Source organism: Chelonia mydas, chromosome 22, assembly GCF_015237465.2.
Source record: "Chelonia mydas isolate rCheMyd1 chromosome 22, rCheMyd1.pri.v2, whole genome shotgun sequence".
Lineage (NCBI taxonomy): Eukaryota > Metazoa > Chordata > Testudines > Cheloniidae > Chelonia > Chelonia mydas.
Window position 1 is genome coordinate 6,740,632 of NC_051262.2, and position 16,605 is coordinate 6,757,236.

The following is a 16,605-nucleotide window of genomic DNA, read 5'->3' on the forward strand; positions in this document are numbered from 1 at the left end:
TTTTTTATTTCAAAGCACAAGTAAATTGTTATACAAACAATAGAAACATGTAAACCCAAGATTATGGGACAAATTGAATCACTGTGTAAGTGCACATAGGGAGTTACACCGGCTTACTCTAGGACTGAATTTGGCCCAGTGTTTCTTAAGAGAAATGGTTTTAGTTGTTAGAAGTAGGGACGGTGAGTCAGCACTTCTGGGTTCTGTTTCTGCCTCTGTGTGACTTTGGGCAAATCACCTCACTTTCCTTTCCCTCTGTTCCTCCATCTGTAAAGGGGAGATAACAACACCTCCCAGGGACACTGTGAGGTGTAATTTCTCATATTTGCAAAGTGCCTTGAGATCCTTGGCTAAAAAGGGGAACAAAGAGGACCCGGGGAATTACAGACCAGTCAGCCTAACTTTGATACCTGGAAAGATACTGGAACAAATTAGTAAACAATCAGTGTCTAACCACCTGGAAGTTAAGAGGATTATAAGGAAGAGCCGGCATGGATTTGTCAAGAACAAATTCCAAACCAACCTAAGTTCCTTCTTTGACAGGGTTACTGGCCAAGTGGAAGCAGTGATATATCTTGATTTTAGTAAGGCTTTTGACACAGTTGCACAGAACGTTCTCATAAGCAAACTAGGGAAATGTGGTCTATATGAAATTACTAGAAGGTAGGTGCACAAGTGGTTGAAAGATCATACTCAAAGAGTAGTTATCAACGGTTCGCTTACAAACTGAGAGGGTGTGTCCAATTTGGTCCCTCAGAGGTCAGTCCTGGGTCTGGTACTGTTTAATATTTTCAGGAATGACTTGGATAAAGGAGTTGAGAGTGTCTTATAAAATTTGCGGATGACACCAAGCTGGGAGGGGTTACAAGCACTTTGGAGGACAGGATCAGAATTCAAAATGACCTTCACAAATTGCAGAATTGATCAACGAGATGAAATTCAGTAAAAACAAGTGCAAAGTACTTCACTTAGAAAGGAAAAATCAAATGCATAATGACAAAATGGGGGGAAACTGGCTAGGTGGTTGTACTGTTGTATCTGGGAGTTATAGTGGATCACAAATTGAATATGAATTAACAATGTGATGCAGTTGCGAAAAAGGCTATTATCATTCTGGGGTGTGTTTTTTATGAGTGTTGCATGTAAGGCACTGAAGGTAATTGTCCTGCTGTACTCAGCACTGGTGAGGCCTCCCCTGGTAGTATTGTGTCCAGCTCTGGGTGCAACACTAGGACGGATGTGGACAAATTGGAGAGAGTCCAGAGGAGAGCAACAAAAATGATAAAAAGGTTTAGAAAACCTGACCTCTGAGGAAAGTTAAAAAAAAAAGGGGGCGTGTTTAGTCTTGCGAAAAGAAGACTGAGGGGGGACCTCGTAACAGTCTTCAAATATGTTAAGGGCTGTTATAAAGAGAACGGTGATCACTTGTTCTCCATGCCCACTGAAGGTAGGACAAGAGGTAATGGGCTTAATCTGCAGCGAGGAAGATTTAGGTTAGATATTAGGAAAAACTTTCAAACTAGAAGGGTAGTTAAGCTCTGGAATAGGCTTCCAAAGGAGGTTGTGGAATCCCTATCACTGGAGGATTTTAAGGACAGTTTGGACAATCAGCTGTCAGAGATGGTCTAGGTTTACTTGGTCCTGCCTCACTGTAGGGGGCTGGACTTGATGACTTCTTGAGGTCCCTTCCAGCCCCATATGTCAATGATTCTATGAAAAGTGCTATAGGAATTTGAGGTATTATTGTGTCTTAAAATAAAGACCAACCACTCCAAAATTTGACTCAGTAACAGAGCAACATGCCTCCAGTATAAGAGTGACTCCCAACTCCAGTGAAGTCCATTATAAGGCACTCGGGATTTCAGCTAAATTAATCACTGGTGTCGCTGAACATTCCAAATCATCTGATTGTGACTAGAAATTTTCCTTATGCCATGGGATGGTGTCTGAGATTACCTGGGAAAAGGGAAATGTGTGTGTGTGTGTATATATATATATAGTGTTTTTTAGTTTTCTATAAACAGTTGCTCTTATGTTTCTCTTTTACTGGAAAGAGTGCATGGTTTCCTCCTTTTACAGTTTAGACAGTGGAGAGAACCATTCAGATTCTCTTCATGTGTCTGTAGCCCAGTACTCCAGAATAACTGCCGAGGTGTCTTCTAATTCTGACAGAGCAGCTTTGAACCCTGCTTCATCAGTATCTGCTTTTGACACTGACTCAAGAGTAGCAGCGCATGCCAGCCAAGAAGTCCCATAAAAAAAGGAGAGTGGAGATGGTTTTAACCAGGGAATTTTGTTCTTTAAGACTCCGTTTACTTTAAAGCATGCTAATAACAACCAGCATGTTCAAACACAGTAACTAGCAGCATTCTAGCCTTGTTTCCCTGACTAGCATGGATGTGGATTAAAAAAAAAATTAGAGAAGCTGAGTGGAAAGGAGACAACAGTAAACACTGGACGGGAGATCCTGTCTTGAAGGAGTGTAAAATTCCTTAGATGTTAATAGCACCGCGAGAGAAATGGCAGAATCCCGAGGCCATTTCAGTCTTCTGCACTGTAATATGAGATTTCATATTTGTCAGTGTAGTCTGCTTCCATATGCACTGCCAGCCAGCATAAAAAGTTCCTGGCCACTACTGAAATGCAGGCCCACTGGGCAACCAACTATTTCCACAGGTTGCAAGTCCAGCTGTGACTGCTTCTACAGCAGCCAGAGCAGAGATCAGGAGCTGAGCAGGGCTTCGCTGGATTTGTCTAATCTAGCAGGCAGGAGAAGGAAAGAAACAGCAGTTGTTAAATGTTATAGGAAAACTAGATCAAAGGAAAACAGACACTGAAAGAGGGGGCGAGGGAGAGAGAAGAAAAGATATACGATAGAAAGAGAATGAAAGAAAGAAAAATGGAATGAAGGAAAAGGGAAAGAGAAGGAAGAACAATAGCAGGAGATACATTAGAAAGTTAATTTAAAATATGTATTTAATAGAGTTTAATGTCTAAACATTGTAATGAATAAAAATGCAATTAATGCTTGATTAGATATAATCAAATACCTTTGATTGGCCCACAAAATTCTACCAAAGCTCTTACCAGAACTCTATATGTGTTTCTCTGTGAGTGTGTTCACTTCTCTACTTCACTCACAAACACACACACACAGTGTGCGTTTAAGGGTAGAATTGTGTGGGTTCCTCACAAGATATTACGTGTTGCTCTTGAAGCTGCCTATCTGGCCCTGCTGTAATGGTTTTGAAACTCCCATTCCTCTTTTTTAATAATACTGAGAAGGTTTAGGTTAGCACAGAGATCCACTTGATCCAGCATTATTAGTTTGGGGCCATGCTAAACCACTGCTGCAGATCTCTCTGATGCTCCGTGGTGCAGAAACTGACCCCCCAAAAGGCTGCAGATTCCCAGAGGCTCTGCTAACAGACAACGCATATGAGTAATTGGGAGATGCCTCGATGTGGTGGCTCATCTACAAATATAAATACACAGAGCCTCGTCCTGAGAGATCAGTTGCAGGTGCCCAACACCTCTCAGGCTCAAGCCCACCCTGGAGAGGAAAGAGTGAGTTTATGTTACAGAAAAATTGTGTGTCAAAATGTGTTTAGAGCAGGGCATGGGGACTCAGGACTCCTGAGTTCTGTTCCTGGCTCTGCTACTGTCTCTCTGTGTGACCTCAGGCAAGTCTGGGAATCACTCTCTGCCTCAGTTTCTCCATCTGTAGAATGGAGATAATACATTTCTACCTCAAAAGGAGTCTTTTGAGATTTAACTGCTCAACATCTTGGCTCACTTAAATTTGACAATACTTGTATGTAAAGTCTGTATGTGATAATAAACACTGATGTTCTTTCTTGGGTGTGTCTTTCAGAATGCAGCTCTTCAGCATCTATTCATCCGAAAGTCCTTCCGTCCCTTCAAATGCCTGCAGTGTGGGAAGGCGTTCCGGGAGAAGGACAAGCTGGATCAGCACCTGCGATTTCATGGGCGGGAGGGGAACTGCCCTCTGACCTGCGACATTTGCAATAAGGGTTTTATCAACAGCAGCGCTCTGGAGAGTCACATGAAGTTCCACTTGGACCAGAAAACATATTCCTGTATTTTCTGTCCTGAATCTTTTGACCGCTTGGACCTGCTTAAAGATCACGTGGCAATCCATGTCAATGATGGCTATTTCACCTGCCCTACCTGTAAAAAGCGCTTTCCCGATTTTATCCAGGTGAGTGCCATGCTGACCACAAGCAATGGCTTCCAGACCTTGGGCACGTGTAATGCTTCTCAGTACTGATTCCATTCAGGCCAGCTTATGCTATAAGTCTCTATGCTCTTACAAGGATCAGTTTATGGATGGGAAAACTGACAGCATTGCAGGAAGTGGTAATGTTCATTCTGTAGATGGCACTTTTCCCTCTCAGTCAGTAGTGACCCAATACCCCAGCATGGTGTAGTGGTGTTGGTGCAGTCTTTTGGACAACGTGAAACAGAATTCTTGATCGCACATGGTTGTTTGAGATGCATGGCACAACAGGTTCTTCCCTCTTGCTGGATGCAGCAGACATCAGAATGTACACTTGTCCCTGTCAAGGTTCCTTCCCCACTCTGAACGCTAGGGTACAGATGTGGGGACCTGCATGAAAACCTCCTAAGCTTACTTTTACCAGCTTAGGTTAAAACTTCCCCAAGGTACAAACTATTTTGCCCTTTGCCCTTGGACTTTCGCTGCCACCACCAAACGTCTAACACCGGTTACTGGGAAAGAGTTCGTTTGGAAACGTCTTTCCCCCCAAAATCCTCCCAAACCTTACCCCCCTTTTTCTGCGGAAGGTTTGATAAAAATCCTCACCAATTTGTATAGGTGACCACAGACCCAAATCCTTGGATCTTAAGAACAATGAAAAAGCATTCAGTTTCTTAAAAGAAGAATTTTAATAGAAGAAAAGTAAACAGAATCATTTCTGTAAAATCAGGATGGTAAATACCTTACAGGGTAATTAGATTCAAAACATAGAGAATCCCTCTAGGCAAAACCTTAAGTTACAAAAAGACACAAAAACAGGAATATCCATTCCATTCAGCACATCTTATTTTCTCAGCCATTTAAAGAAATCATAATCTAACACATATCTAGCTAGATTACTTACTAAGTTCTAAGACTCCATTCCTGTTCTGTCCCCAGCAAAAAGCATCGCCCAGACAGACCCAGACCCTTTGTTTCTCCCCCCCTCCAGCTTTGAAAGTATCTTGTCTCCTCATTGGTCATTGTGGTCAGGTGCCAGCGAGGTTATCCTAGCTTCTTAACCCTTTACAGGTGAAAGGATTTTTCCTCTGGCCAGGAGGGATTTTAAAGGTGTTTACCCTTCCCTTTATATTTATGACAGTCCCTAACTGCTGAACTTGTATATTAAAATGCATTATATGTTTAAAATCCCATGGCCTTTTTTGCAAGAGTAATGCTGTTGAGTCCAGGGCAGTAATTCCAGAGCATTTCAGTATGTTCTGCTTCCCTAACTTCCTCCTGTAGGTTCAGTTGAGTATATTCCTCTTCAATTCCACATTCCATGCAAGAAGTAGCTGCGTTTGAGTGGTGGGTGATGTAACCCGTTTGTGCAATTTGTGGAGTCCTTCAAGATGAAAGACATTATAGACATTTTAGAGTACTGTTTTCTTGCTTGGTGAGAAAAACGTAAACCTACCTTACATACATTCATTACACTTAACAGGAATAAAGAAGATGACATATATCTCACAAAGGTACCGTGACCCGAGACTAAACATGGAAATCCAGTTTCAAGTCAAGTGATAAATCCAGGAACTGATAGGCATTATCCAAAAGTTCAAAGAAGAAAAGATGGTGTGGGGGGGGTTATTAATACAACCCTCCATCCCCAAAATAATCCAGCCTCTGTTAACATGGAGCAGAAAGAAAATAACAAGCTAGTTACCTAAGCTATGACCATCTCCCCCATCAATTTTCCAGTTAAACTGATCTAGTAAGAGAAAGGTTACCAAATTCTTTCCACTTTTTTCATATGCTGTTGTATGAATAATTAAGTCCAGTCACTCTGGGAATTAATAATCAGAAATCATGGTCTACGTCCCTGAGTAATTATTGTTGAGCAGATATAAAGACCAAGTGGCTCCATGGTGCAGGAGGAAAATAAGGATTGCATCAAAGATCCTGTTCTCTTCATGCTGGGATTTGGAATTCCAAGCCTTACTAGCTGTTTTATTACAGATCTTGCTGTGCACCTGACCAGGCAAAGGACATTCCTAAAACATGCAAAGGAAACTGCACGCCGGAAGGTGTTCAAAATGAATTGCTCCCTAAGTCCCATGCGTATTGTAACCGCCACCTAATTCTTTCTGATCAAAAGGAATTAATCTGTGTTCTCAAATTTCCTTCAAATGAAAGAAATAGAGGGAATGAGCATCAGCTGACTGTGTAACTCGAAGATGTTGGTCTGGTAAAAGTTGCCACTACGTCAGCCATCCTTTTTTATCGTCTTTAGAATACCAAGTCATGCAGTTGCAGGTGCCTTCGAGAATCATTCCTCGGGAGATCAGAGTGTCCATGCAGATCTGTAACAAAGATTATGAGGATTCATTCATTATGCTGTTAGCATCTGTTAAGCTATTATCAGGACCCCAAGTATTCTGGTAAACCACTGAAGAATTGAGGTTTCCCTAGGACAGACTAGAGAACTCTTAAACACTCTTTTGGCCCATCTCCACATCTCCCAGGTGTGCAAGAGAATAGGATTCCAAAGTACCACTAGGGAACTGCTTTGTCTAACGTTTTCTTGGAAACTGTTATTCAAGGCTGTTCAGTTTCTTGTGCTGATGGATTCTATCCAAAGAACAGAGCTTCAGCAGTAACCAAGTCTCCCCCTGGCGTTGCTAAGAGCTGCTGCGACGGTTCCGTGGTCTGTTTGCTCCACATCTTGAGTGCCCTGAGTTTTCTCTGTGGTCTTCACTGCCAGGTGAAGAAGCACGTGCGCAGCTTCCATTCGGAGAAGATTTACCAGTGTACGGAGTGCGACAAGGCTTTCTGCCGTCCCGACAAGCTGCGGCTCCACATGCTGCGACACTCGGACCGCAAGGACTTCCTGTGCTCCACCTGTGGCAAGCAGTTCAAGGTAACGTATCTACTAGGCTGTGGTGTTCCCAAAGTGATACCGGGACAGCTTTTTCTCCCTCCTTTGTCAGCAAGATTGTCTTCCCAGAAACAGAAGCAATCAGCACCTGTAGACATGCTAGGTTTGCATGCAGATTGCATGCACCAATCTATGCAGTGTGCGTGCTGCAGCATACATTTTTGAATTACTCTCTCTGGCCTGAGCAAACTATTGAGCTCTTGCTTGTAATCAGCTTGTTAACACCAACGGGCAGGTCCATCCTCCTTCCATCCTCTTGTAGAGTCACTTTGTTGCACAGCGTTAGTGCAAAGTGCCACCAACATTGTGCTTCCCATTACTTGGTTTCGGAAATCTTTTTTATTGGAAATCCATTTACACCAATGGACTAATATTCCACACAAGCCACAAGAAATAAGTTATAATAAGTGGCAATGGACATCTGATCTTAAAATTAGAACTTTAAGTATAGAACAGATGGAATTAAACTGGTGTAGAGATTTTTAAAGGGACAGTATGAAACTGAACTGGACCAAAGGGGAGCAGAAATCTAATAAACACGTGTGAGAGTTTTCTGGTAAGATCCAAACTACAATAATGTTGTGAGTTTGGTCACCACTGCATAAAACTGTAAGTTGCTTCAGCCTCTGAAAAGTTAAGAAGTGTAGCAAAATGTGATCATAGCATCAAACTAGAAGGACAAATAAAATAATGGCATTCATGCTGCCTAGGGAAAGGGTTATTTTAGAGGAAAAGTGACGGAAATGCTCTGTTTATGAGAGGAAGTATTGTGTAATGGGCTGTGCCCAAGAGTCGAGACTCAAGGCTTCCATTACCAGCTGTGATCTTGGTTTATTGTGTGGCTTTGGGCAGGTCACTTTAATCTCTCTAGGCCTCAGTTTCCCCATCTGTAAAATGGGTGTAATAGTATAGAGCCTATGATACCTCAGAAGGATAACAATGCCTGTAAAGCATTTTGAGATGACAGCTGCTGCAAAAGTGCAAAATATTACAACATTGTTATTATTATAAAGCCTTTCACAGCATGGATAACATCAGCCCTAGTAGCTATTGTTACCATTATGCAGAGTGCAGGACAGAGGTGCATAAATGGAAAGGGTTGGGTGGAAAAAATGTACAACAACAGTGGGCCACCTAGTGAGATCATTTTTAAGTAGGACTCCCACTGAAGTCAGGAAGATAACTAGAAATGGATACATGTGCGTCTTTGCATTGAACAGAGCAAACTGCAGCTGCCCTCTGTATTTTCCCCTTATGTTTTGCATGTGTTTGTGAAAAGTCCCATAATTCAGCCCTGAGACCTCTACCCAGATATAGCCAGTGGAGGTACAAGCCTTGTCTCTGCCTTTGAGGAACTATTTCTAGGGAGGGAGGGGGGAACTTGGCCTCTACAGCTTAGTCAGCAGTTGGGCTCTGTCATCAAGGGTTACATTTCGTGCCAACTTGTAGTCATGGGAACCCTTTGCCACTGGGAACTGGACTGAGACCCACCAGCTCATCTCTCAGAGACCAGTGAATTAGCGTTAGCCAGGTAACAGCTTTCAGTGCCTGCCAACCATAAACTTAGAAATGAAAGGTTCTATAGCTTCTTATTGATCCAGTTCTCCAGTCAGCTTCTTTAATAATGAAGTGCAGCCCACAGAAGCAAAAGTTCCCAGCATGTCATGCTCCATCCATATCTTAGCTGCCTGCTCCATTATTGGAGATGACAGTTCCAAGAATGGACCTCTCTGTGGTATGCATTTTGTCCACCCCTTTAACAAACAAATGCTGTAAAATTGATTTTTCTTCCTCTCTGACTGTTGTCCTAAACAGAGGAAAGACAAGCTCCGAGAGCACATGCAAAGGATGCATAATCCAGAAAGAGAAGCTAAGAAAGCTGATCGAATCAGCCGCTCCAAAACCTTCAAGCCTCGGATAGCTTCCACCGACTACGAGAGCTTCATGTTCAAGTGCCGACTGTGCATGATGGGCTTCCGGAGGAGAGGCATGTTGGTTAGTGTCCTGATGCTCTTGAGATCTCTGCCAGTGAACTTTTGTCGATTAGGCATGATTTACTACATAAGATAGTTTTTGTATTTAGCTTTAGTGAATAGGAAAACAAATGCCTGCAAATTTCAGGTGATAAGAACAGAGGAATGTTGAGAAAGAACTGCAGGAATTGTAGTTCTTCCAAAGGGTCCTCTTTTTGTTTCTTTCCTTTTTTCTTTTTTTTGGCCTGTCCCCATGGTGTATAAGCATTGTGATGTATAATACATCCATCATCCTGCTGTCTGGGCACCAAGTTTGAGATCAGTAATACAATTGCATGGTCCAGATGGGACAGGGAGGCTCCACCGCTCAGTTTCCAGATGTTCCTTTATTATTTAGTAGGAAGTTTGTTTTGTTCCTCTGTCCCCATTACTATTTCTCTCTCTTTTCTCTTTTTTTTCTCCTTCCTGTGTGGGACCTCACCAGCCTTTGTCACTGAGGGAAAGCTTGTGCAAACACATCTGTATTGTACGCCACATTGGCTCAGGGTGGTTGCGATCTCTGCTAATAAAGAGTTACATAGCCAGGGGGCTTCTGGTGATAAAACCTTGCTCCCAGCCCTGGAGAGTTTGACCCTCTTCTCCTCTTATGTGGATCAGGCATGCACATTCTAGTATCTGCCCCACAAGAAATAAAATGCCTCTTCGGGAAACCGTCCCTGTGAGATTAGTGGGGAAGGATGCTCAGTGCATTGGGAACCTTGTTACACACACAAACTGTACTGCTGCCTGGAGCCAGCAAATTCTGGAGCAATGCGAAAAATCAGTCTGAATCAGACACTTCCCACCCCCCCGGATTTTCCATGGCACTGGCTCAAACAAAATTAAACTAGCATGTATCAGGAACGTTCACCAAAGGAAATTCATGTGAGTACATTTTTGCTTTTTCCAACAGCAAGTCTTTCAGCTCAACAAACTGGAAGTGGGATGCAGGGTGACTAGGTTCACCTTCAGCAACTGACCACAAATGGACGTGAAGCCCAGTGCCCTCAGGTGGGCATGGCGTGGCTGGTTAGCAATGTTTTGGTGGGGCAGTGCGCTGGGGAATCCATACTTCCCGTGACCAAGAGAAGAGTCCATTGTTTAGCTTCCAGCTGTAACGTATTTTCTTCTTCTGATTTGCTTCTTTCTCTCAGGTGAATCATTTATCAAAGAGACATCCAGACATGAAAATAGAGGAGGTGCCAGAGCTAACATTGCCCATCATCAAACCCAACAGAGATTACTTCTGCCAGTACTGTGATAAGGTATGTGAGGAAGTCACCAATGAGAGCACAACCCTCTACCTTCTTGCAACCAATTTGTGTGTATGAACATGTGGCAGGACTTGTGATTTTCTTGAGATAATACCTTGCTGAGCTGGCCAGCAGCATTCGTACCAGCTCTGTCCATGCAGAAATGCACTGAAGCTAAGGCAACTAAATGCAAACCAGACATTTCAGTTCTGTTTTTCTCCACTTTGTTTTGGAGCCTGTTCTAAGGACTCCGTGTCTGATCTCGTTGTTGAAGATTGCCAGTCCAATTAGGGGGTTGCGAACTTCGTAGCGTGTGTAGGCTCAGCTATTTTTCACACACCATGAGCTCCTTGCACTGTCGGAGCCCACGTGGCTAAAGGTCTGATTTTCAGGGGTGCCATGAACCCGCCGTTGCTTTTGACTTCAGCAGGAGCTGTGGGTGCTCAGCACTCGTAAAAGGGAGTTAGGCACCTATTTATCTTGAAGGATCTGGCCTTTTATTGTGAGCTATCCACTTCTCAGCCACATTCCAGTGATTCCCAGTGTTCTGTAGCCTGCAGCTTCTTCTCCTTTGCCTTTGGTGGGTGCCTCTGCTTTCCCTGAGTACGACCTGCTCATTGGCCTCTCTCCCTGACACGGACTTTTATTTATTCTGGAAAAGTTGCCTTCATAATGTGGTTCACTGATGCCTCCTATCTGAGGTTGAGAAGAGCATCCCGCTCCTTGCTGACGGTTTCTTTAGTTTTGTTTAGCTTTCTTCTTCTTTTAACATTAGTATACAGGGTTACTTTGCTGTTTTTCTCTAACTGGAGCTCCTAAGATGTGTCTAAAGAAACTAGACTTAAAACAGACTTGCTGATCTCTTGTAGTTATTAAAGACCCAGTGATGCTTGAGCAAGAGTGGAGATGTTAATCCTAGTAGCCTAGGCAAATTCCAGTTCAGGTGATTACATTCTGCCTCCCATTGTCAGTTGAATAGGGTTTTCCTTCTCAATTCCTGACCTAAGTAGTTGTGTAGCGCTGGGTTTCTGTGCAGTGTCAAGCAGTTATTACATTCCATCCTGGAGATACTTGTCTCACCGGCTGGTAAAGTGATACGTGTGTGTGTGAGACAGAGAGAAACAACGATTATATAAAATTGTTCTACAAATCCCTCTTAAAAGAGGCATGTGAATTTTCTGGGTGGAGACACACAAACTCCATCTGTTTTGGGCACTGCCATTGGTGTTATGCTGCTCTCATTCCAAATTTTTGACCCACAGGTGTACAAGAGTGCCAGCAAACGCAAAGCCCATATTCTGAAGAACCATCCTGGTGCTGAGCTACCTCCAAGTATCCGGAAACTGCGCCCAGCAGGACCGGGAGAGCCAGACCCCATGCTGAGTACTCACACCCAGCTCACGGGCACTATAGCCACTCCACCAGTCTGTTGTCCTCACTGTTCCAAACAGTACAGCAGTAAGGTACTGTGAGTGTCTCCTTGCCTCAGAACAGAGCCCCTCCCTTGTGAGGTTGTTCCACCACAGATCTTGCATTGGTCAATCCAGGGGTTCAGCCCTTTCATCATGAATCAGACAGCTGATTTCAAGCTAACTGAGTGCTAACAATGTGAACACTGTTTATTTGATTTACAAAGAAAGGAAGTGTTAAGTGGTTAGATTAGGGAACTGGTTGTCAGGATTCCTAGGTTCTATTCCAAGCCCTGTCATTGATTTGCTGTGTGATGCTGGATAAATTGCTTTATCTGCCTGGGTGTCAGGGCTTGTCTATATGTGGAAATTGACCAGAATAGCTATTGTGGAATAAGCTCGTACAGAATACCTTCCCATGTAGACACTTCTATGACAGAATAAAATTGTTTACACAGAGTGTTATTCCAGATAGCTATAGCACTTTACATTCAGACCCTACCATATTCCGGAAAAACATCCCTTAGCCAAAGGAGATAATACTTACGCCCCTCCTGGGTACATGAGTTTAAAAGAGTGTTTTTTTTTTCCTTTTCCAGGGTTGAGTCCTGATGAATTCCTGGTTTTCTAGGAGTGGGCCTCGCATGGTACACGCAGAGCTTTTGCTCACAGTATTTCCTGCTTTTTAAACACTGGCAGCCAGGTTTTCCAAAGTGGCCTCTCATTTTGCACGCCTCCATTTTGGGATGGTCACTTGCGACATCTTGGGCCTGACTTTCAGAGGTGCTGAGCATTCACAGCTCCACTTGAAGACAACGGTTGTTGCAGGTGCTCAGCACCTGTTAAAATCAGGCACAGCGTGTCCCAGGTTGGACACCCAAACTCTGAGGCACCCAGAATCAGGGCCACTTTTGCGAATGTTGTTTGTGGGTTTTTCAAAACTGTCCCCTTAGGTTTCTTTTGATGGGTCTTTTTTTATGAGATGGGTAGTACAGAGAGGAAGGAAGGAGTCAGAGACAGAAGAGACTTTCTGCTCTCTTCTGAACAAGTACTCAAAACATTGACGGTGTGGGGGAGATTGGTCCATGGGGCCATGGAGTTTGAGAAGCAAAAGCTCATCATCAGGCAAGTCTAATTCATATGAACTCCATGGTCTTTGTGTTTTCTCACTGGTGACCGGAGCATCGCATGGTCTGAGGAATCTCGCTGGCCATCTCCCTAACCCTCTTGTCTGCACCCCTCCACAGACCAAGATGGTACAACACATTCGCAAGAAGCACCCTGAGTTTGCTCAGCTCCCTAACACGATACACACGCCCTTGGCAGCAGCCGTCATCAGTTCCACCCCTGCCGTTTTAACCACTGACAGCACTACTGGAGAGACCGTTGTGGTAAGAATGCGAAGGATGGTAAATCAGGCCATCTGAGTGAAACAGTCAGATATCCTAGATTATAATGATTATTAGCATTTGCTTGGCTCCCATCACTTTGGTATTACAAGGCTTATGTTGAGACATTCCCATAGATCACTTCTGTATATGAATCTATGCAATTTACTGTTGTTCCTCTAGAGGGTCTGTATTTCCCTGTTTAAAGATCTAAAGATTTGCCCACTAGCCTTACCCCACCCTCTCCTGTCCTCACTACTCATATGTTATGGACTCCAGATGGTATTTTCAAAAACACCTAAGTGATTTAGGAGCACAAGTTCCAGTGATAGTCGATGGAACTTGTGCTCCTAAATCACTTTAGCGCTTTGGAAAATCTCCTGTTCCATCCTAATGGCCGAGGACGGGATTATACTCCCTTTAGAGCTAATCAAAGCCACCCCTTAATCATTTGGGTGGGGTGTTATTTGAGTGATCTCAGCTCCCTCCATCACCACTGGTGAAGCGTACTGCCTTCACAACACTCCCAGCTGCCAAGTCAGCGAATAGCAGAGACCAGAAAATTGTTCTGGTCTCCCCTGAATGGCAAAGGACCAACCACCTGCAAAATTTAAAAAAAATGTCATCCACACTTTAAACTTTATTTCAAGACTGTTCACTGAAACTGTAAATAACAGTGACCAGTGTGTGCTTGAGAGAGGGCAAACTCGTCCATAATTACTATTATTATTTATATTACCGTAGCACCAGTGGCAGACCAGAACCCTATTGTGCTCGGCACTGTACTAGCAGAAAATGTTCCTGATGCTTCTGGCTTGATACATCAGATTAGCCAAGTGTTAATTGTTTCTTCAGGTTTAGTAAATACAATAGCACAGAGCAGCACTGCTTCACTTAGGTAGGTAGGATAGCTGGAATATATTTGCAGAAATGATTAGTCAACCTGGAAACGCAGACCAGGCTCCTGGAAGGACAACATTTCTGCTTCTATAAAGAATAATTCAGAGCTTGTGGATACAATTTTTTGTTTATATATTTATTATTTGTTCATTCTATTATGATGACACCTAAGAATACCAAACAGGATCTGGGCCTGTTGTGCTTAATGGCTGTATAAACACAGAGCAAAGAGCAGGTCTCAGCTTCATTACAATATCACATTCTAGTATCTGGGCACTTAAATCTGCATTAAGATGTGTAAATTGTGCATTTATGTGCCTAACTGCCACTTTAAGTGCCTTATGCTAGAATAGGACTTTCTCGATCGGGCTTTTGATGCACGCGTTTGCTCCAATACTTGAATAAAAATGCTACAATTGCAAGGAGCAGAACTTCCTCTTTATTTTTGTGTAACCTTAAAATATTATTGTAGAAATCATTTTCTGGTTGACAGGGCTGGTGCAAGCAGAGAAAAACAAACAGCCACTTTGCATCCTGCTCTTTGGGGAAATATGAATCTCAGGAAGATCTGTAACTCATAAAGCTGCCTTATCTGCTTCTTCAGCAGCTGGAACAGATGGGGAATAAACTCATCTCTGGCTGCCTAGGACCCTCTCTTGCTTCGCAGTCCTGTAAATCATAAGGATGGCACTTACCATTCAGTTCAGTTATACCAACAGGAAGGTTTTCAGAATGTTCCAAAGACGAACGGTTACATTTCCCAGCTGCAAATCCAGATCTCTTTTGGCTTGTGAATGAAGATAGTAACAGTGTGATGTTGGCATGTGGGGTTTCTCTGCACATGGCTGAGTGAGGCTAAGGCTGAATTAAGCGGGGCGCTGAGGATCACCAACATAGGTTCTGTAGCTGGGAATGGATGGAACTAAGTTTGGAACCCACTAGCATAGGTAGCAAGAGTCAGTGTATAGTAACTCCTCACTTAATGTTGTAGTTATGTTATATATATATACACACACAGTATAAGTTTTAAACAAACAATTTAATACCGGTACACAGCGATGATGGTTGTGAAGCTTGGTTGAGGTGGTGAATTCAGAGGGTGGGATATTTCCCTGGGAATGCCTTACTGCTAAATGATGAACTAGCACTTGGCTGAGCCCTCAAGGGTTAACTCGTTGTTAATGTAGCCCCACACTCTACAAGGCAGCATGAGTGGAGGGAGGGGAGACAGCATGGCAGAGAGAGACCAAGACACACACCCTGTGTGTGAGAGAATTGCTCCTTTAAGTAAGCTTACCCCACTCTTAAATACACTGCCTTAATCAGCAAGCTGAGACAGCAGCTGCTGCCAGGAAGCTCCCTCCATCCTGAGCCCTGTCGTGTGTCCCCCCTGCTCTATGGAAGATGGGGTAAGCGGGGTGCAGGAGCAGGGGGGAGGGGGACACCCTGACATTAGGGCCCCCCCACACACACACAGCAAGCAGGAGGCTCTGGAGAGATGCTCCAAGGCAGAGGGCAGGAGCAGCACATGGCAGTGGGGGGAGGGACAGCTGAACTGCCGGCAATCGTAGCCTGCTGGGCGGCTGCTGCACAGGGAGCTTAGGGGAGCAGGGAGCTGATACGGGGGCTGCCGGTCCACCCTGGTTCCAAGCCCCCACAGCTCGCTGCAACGGGCTGCTCTTCCTGCAAGCAGTGGACAAAGCAGGCAGCTGCCAAACGACGTTACAAGGGAGCATTGTACAACTTTAAACGACATTGTTCCGTAATTGATCAGCAATGTAACAACGTTAACCGGGATGACTTTAAGTGAGGAGTTACTGTAGAGCTTCAGCCTTTGATTCCTGAGCCAATCTAAATGGGCAGAGTGGGCACAATGCCAATCACAGAGGCACTCTCCACAGTGCCAGGCAGCATGAGGAATATTGACCACCGCTTTGGAAGCTGCTGAATTCCCCTGCTTCCCTTCCATGCAGTGGGAAGAAGGAAACTATTGGGTCCCTCAGCCTATTGCGAGGCAAGAATTAAATCCCTGCTCTCCAACAGCTAGGGAAGGCGAAGGGAGGTGGAACCCTTGTTCCCAGGAGCTGGGGGTGGAAAGGGAGTAGAGATGTGATAACAATCTTATGAAACTCCAGCTGTACAAAATAGCAAGACTATTGGCAAACACTAAATCGATTGAAAACTGGCTAACGGATAGGTCTGAACATGTAACTGTAAATGAAGAATTATCATCTATCAGGTCTGTTTCCAGTGGTGTCCCACAGGGATCGGTTCTTGGCCCTACACTATTTAACATCTTTATCGATAACCTGCAAGAAAACATAAAATCATCACTGATAAAGTTTGCAGATGACACTAAAATTGAAGCAGTGGTAAATAATGAAGAGGATAGGTCAATGTTTCAGCGTGACCTAGATGCTTGGTAAACGGGGTGCAAGCAAACAATATGTCAGGGGTCTCAAACTGGGGGTCAGGATCCCTCAGGG

At 43.9% G+C, this 16,605-nt stretch overlaps 1 protein-coding gene across 9 annotated transcripts in view; it reads left to right on the forward strand.

Moving 5' to 3' along the window:
* The window catches only part of PRDM10 (PR/SET domain 10), a 75,018-nt gene that overhangs the window by 46,529 nt on the left and 11,884 nt on the right, over positions 1–16,605 (forward strand). For all 9 annotated transcript variants that reach the window (XM_027830726.3, XM_037882097.2, XM_037882095.2 and 6 more), the window contains 6 exons: positions 3,875–4,222; positions 6,984–7,139; positions 8,973–9,152; positions 10,324–10,434; positions 11,685–11,885; positions 13,079–13,222. In XM_027830726.3, the coding sequence (XP_027686527.2) occupies positions 3,875–4,222; positions 6,984–7,139; positions 8,973–9,152; positions 10,324–10,434; positions 11,685–11,885; positions 13,079–13,222 (1,140 nt within the window). The remainder of the gene's footprint in view (positions 1–3,874; positions 4,223–6,983; positions 7,140–8,972; positions 9,153–10,323; positions 10,435–11,684; positions 11,886–13,078; positions 13,223–16,605) is intronic.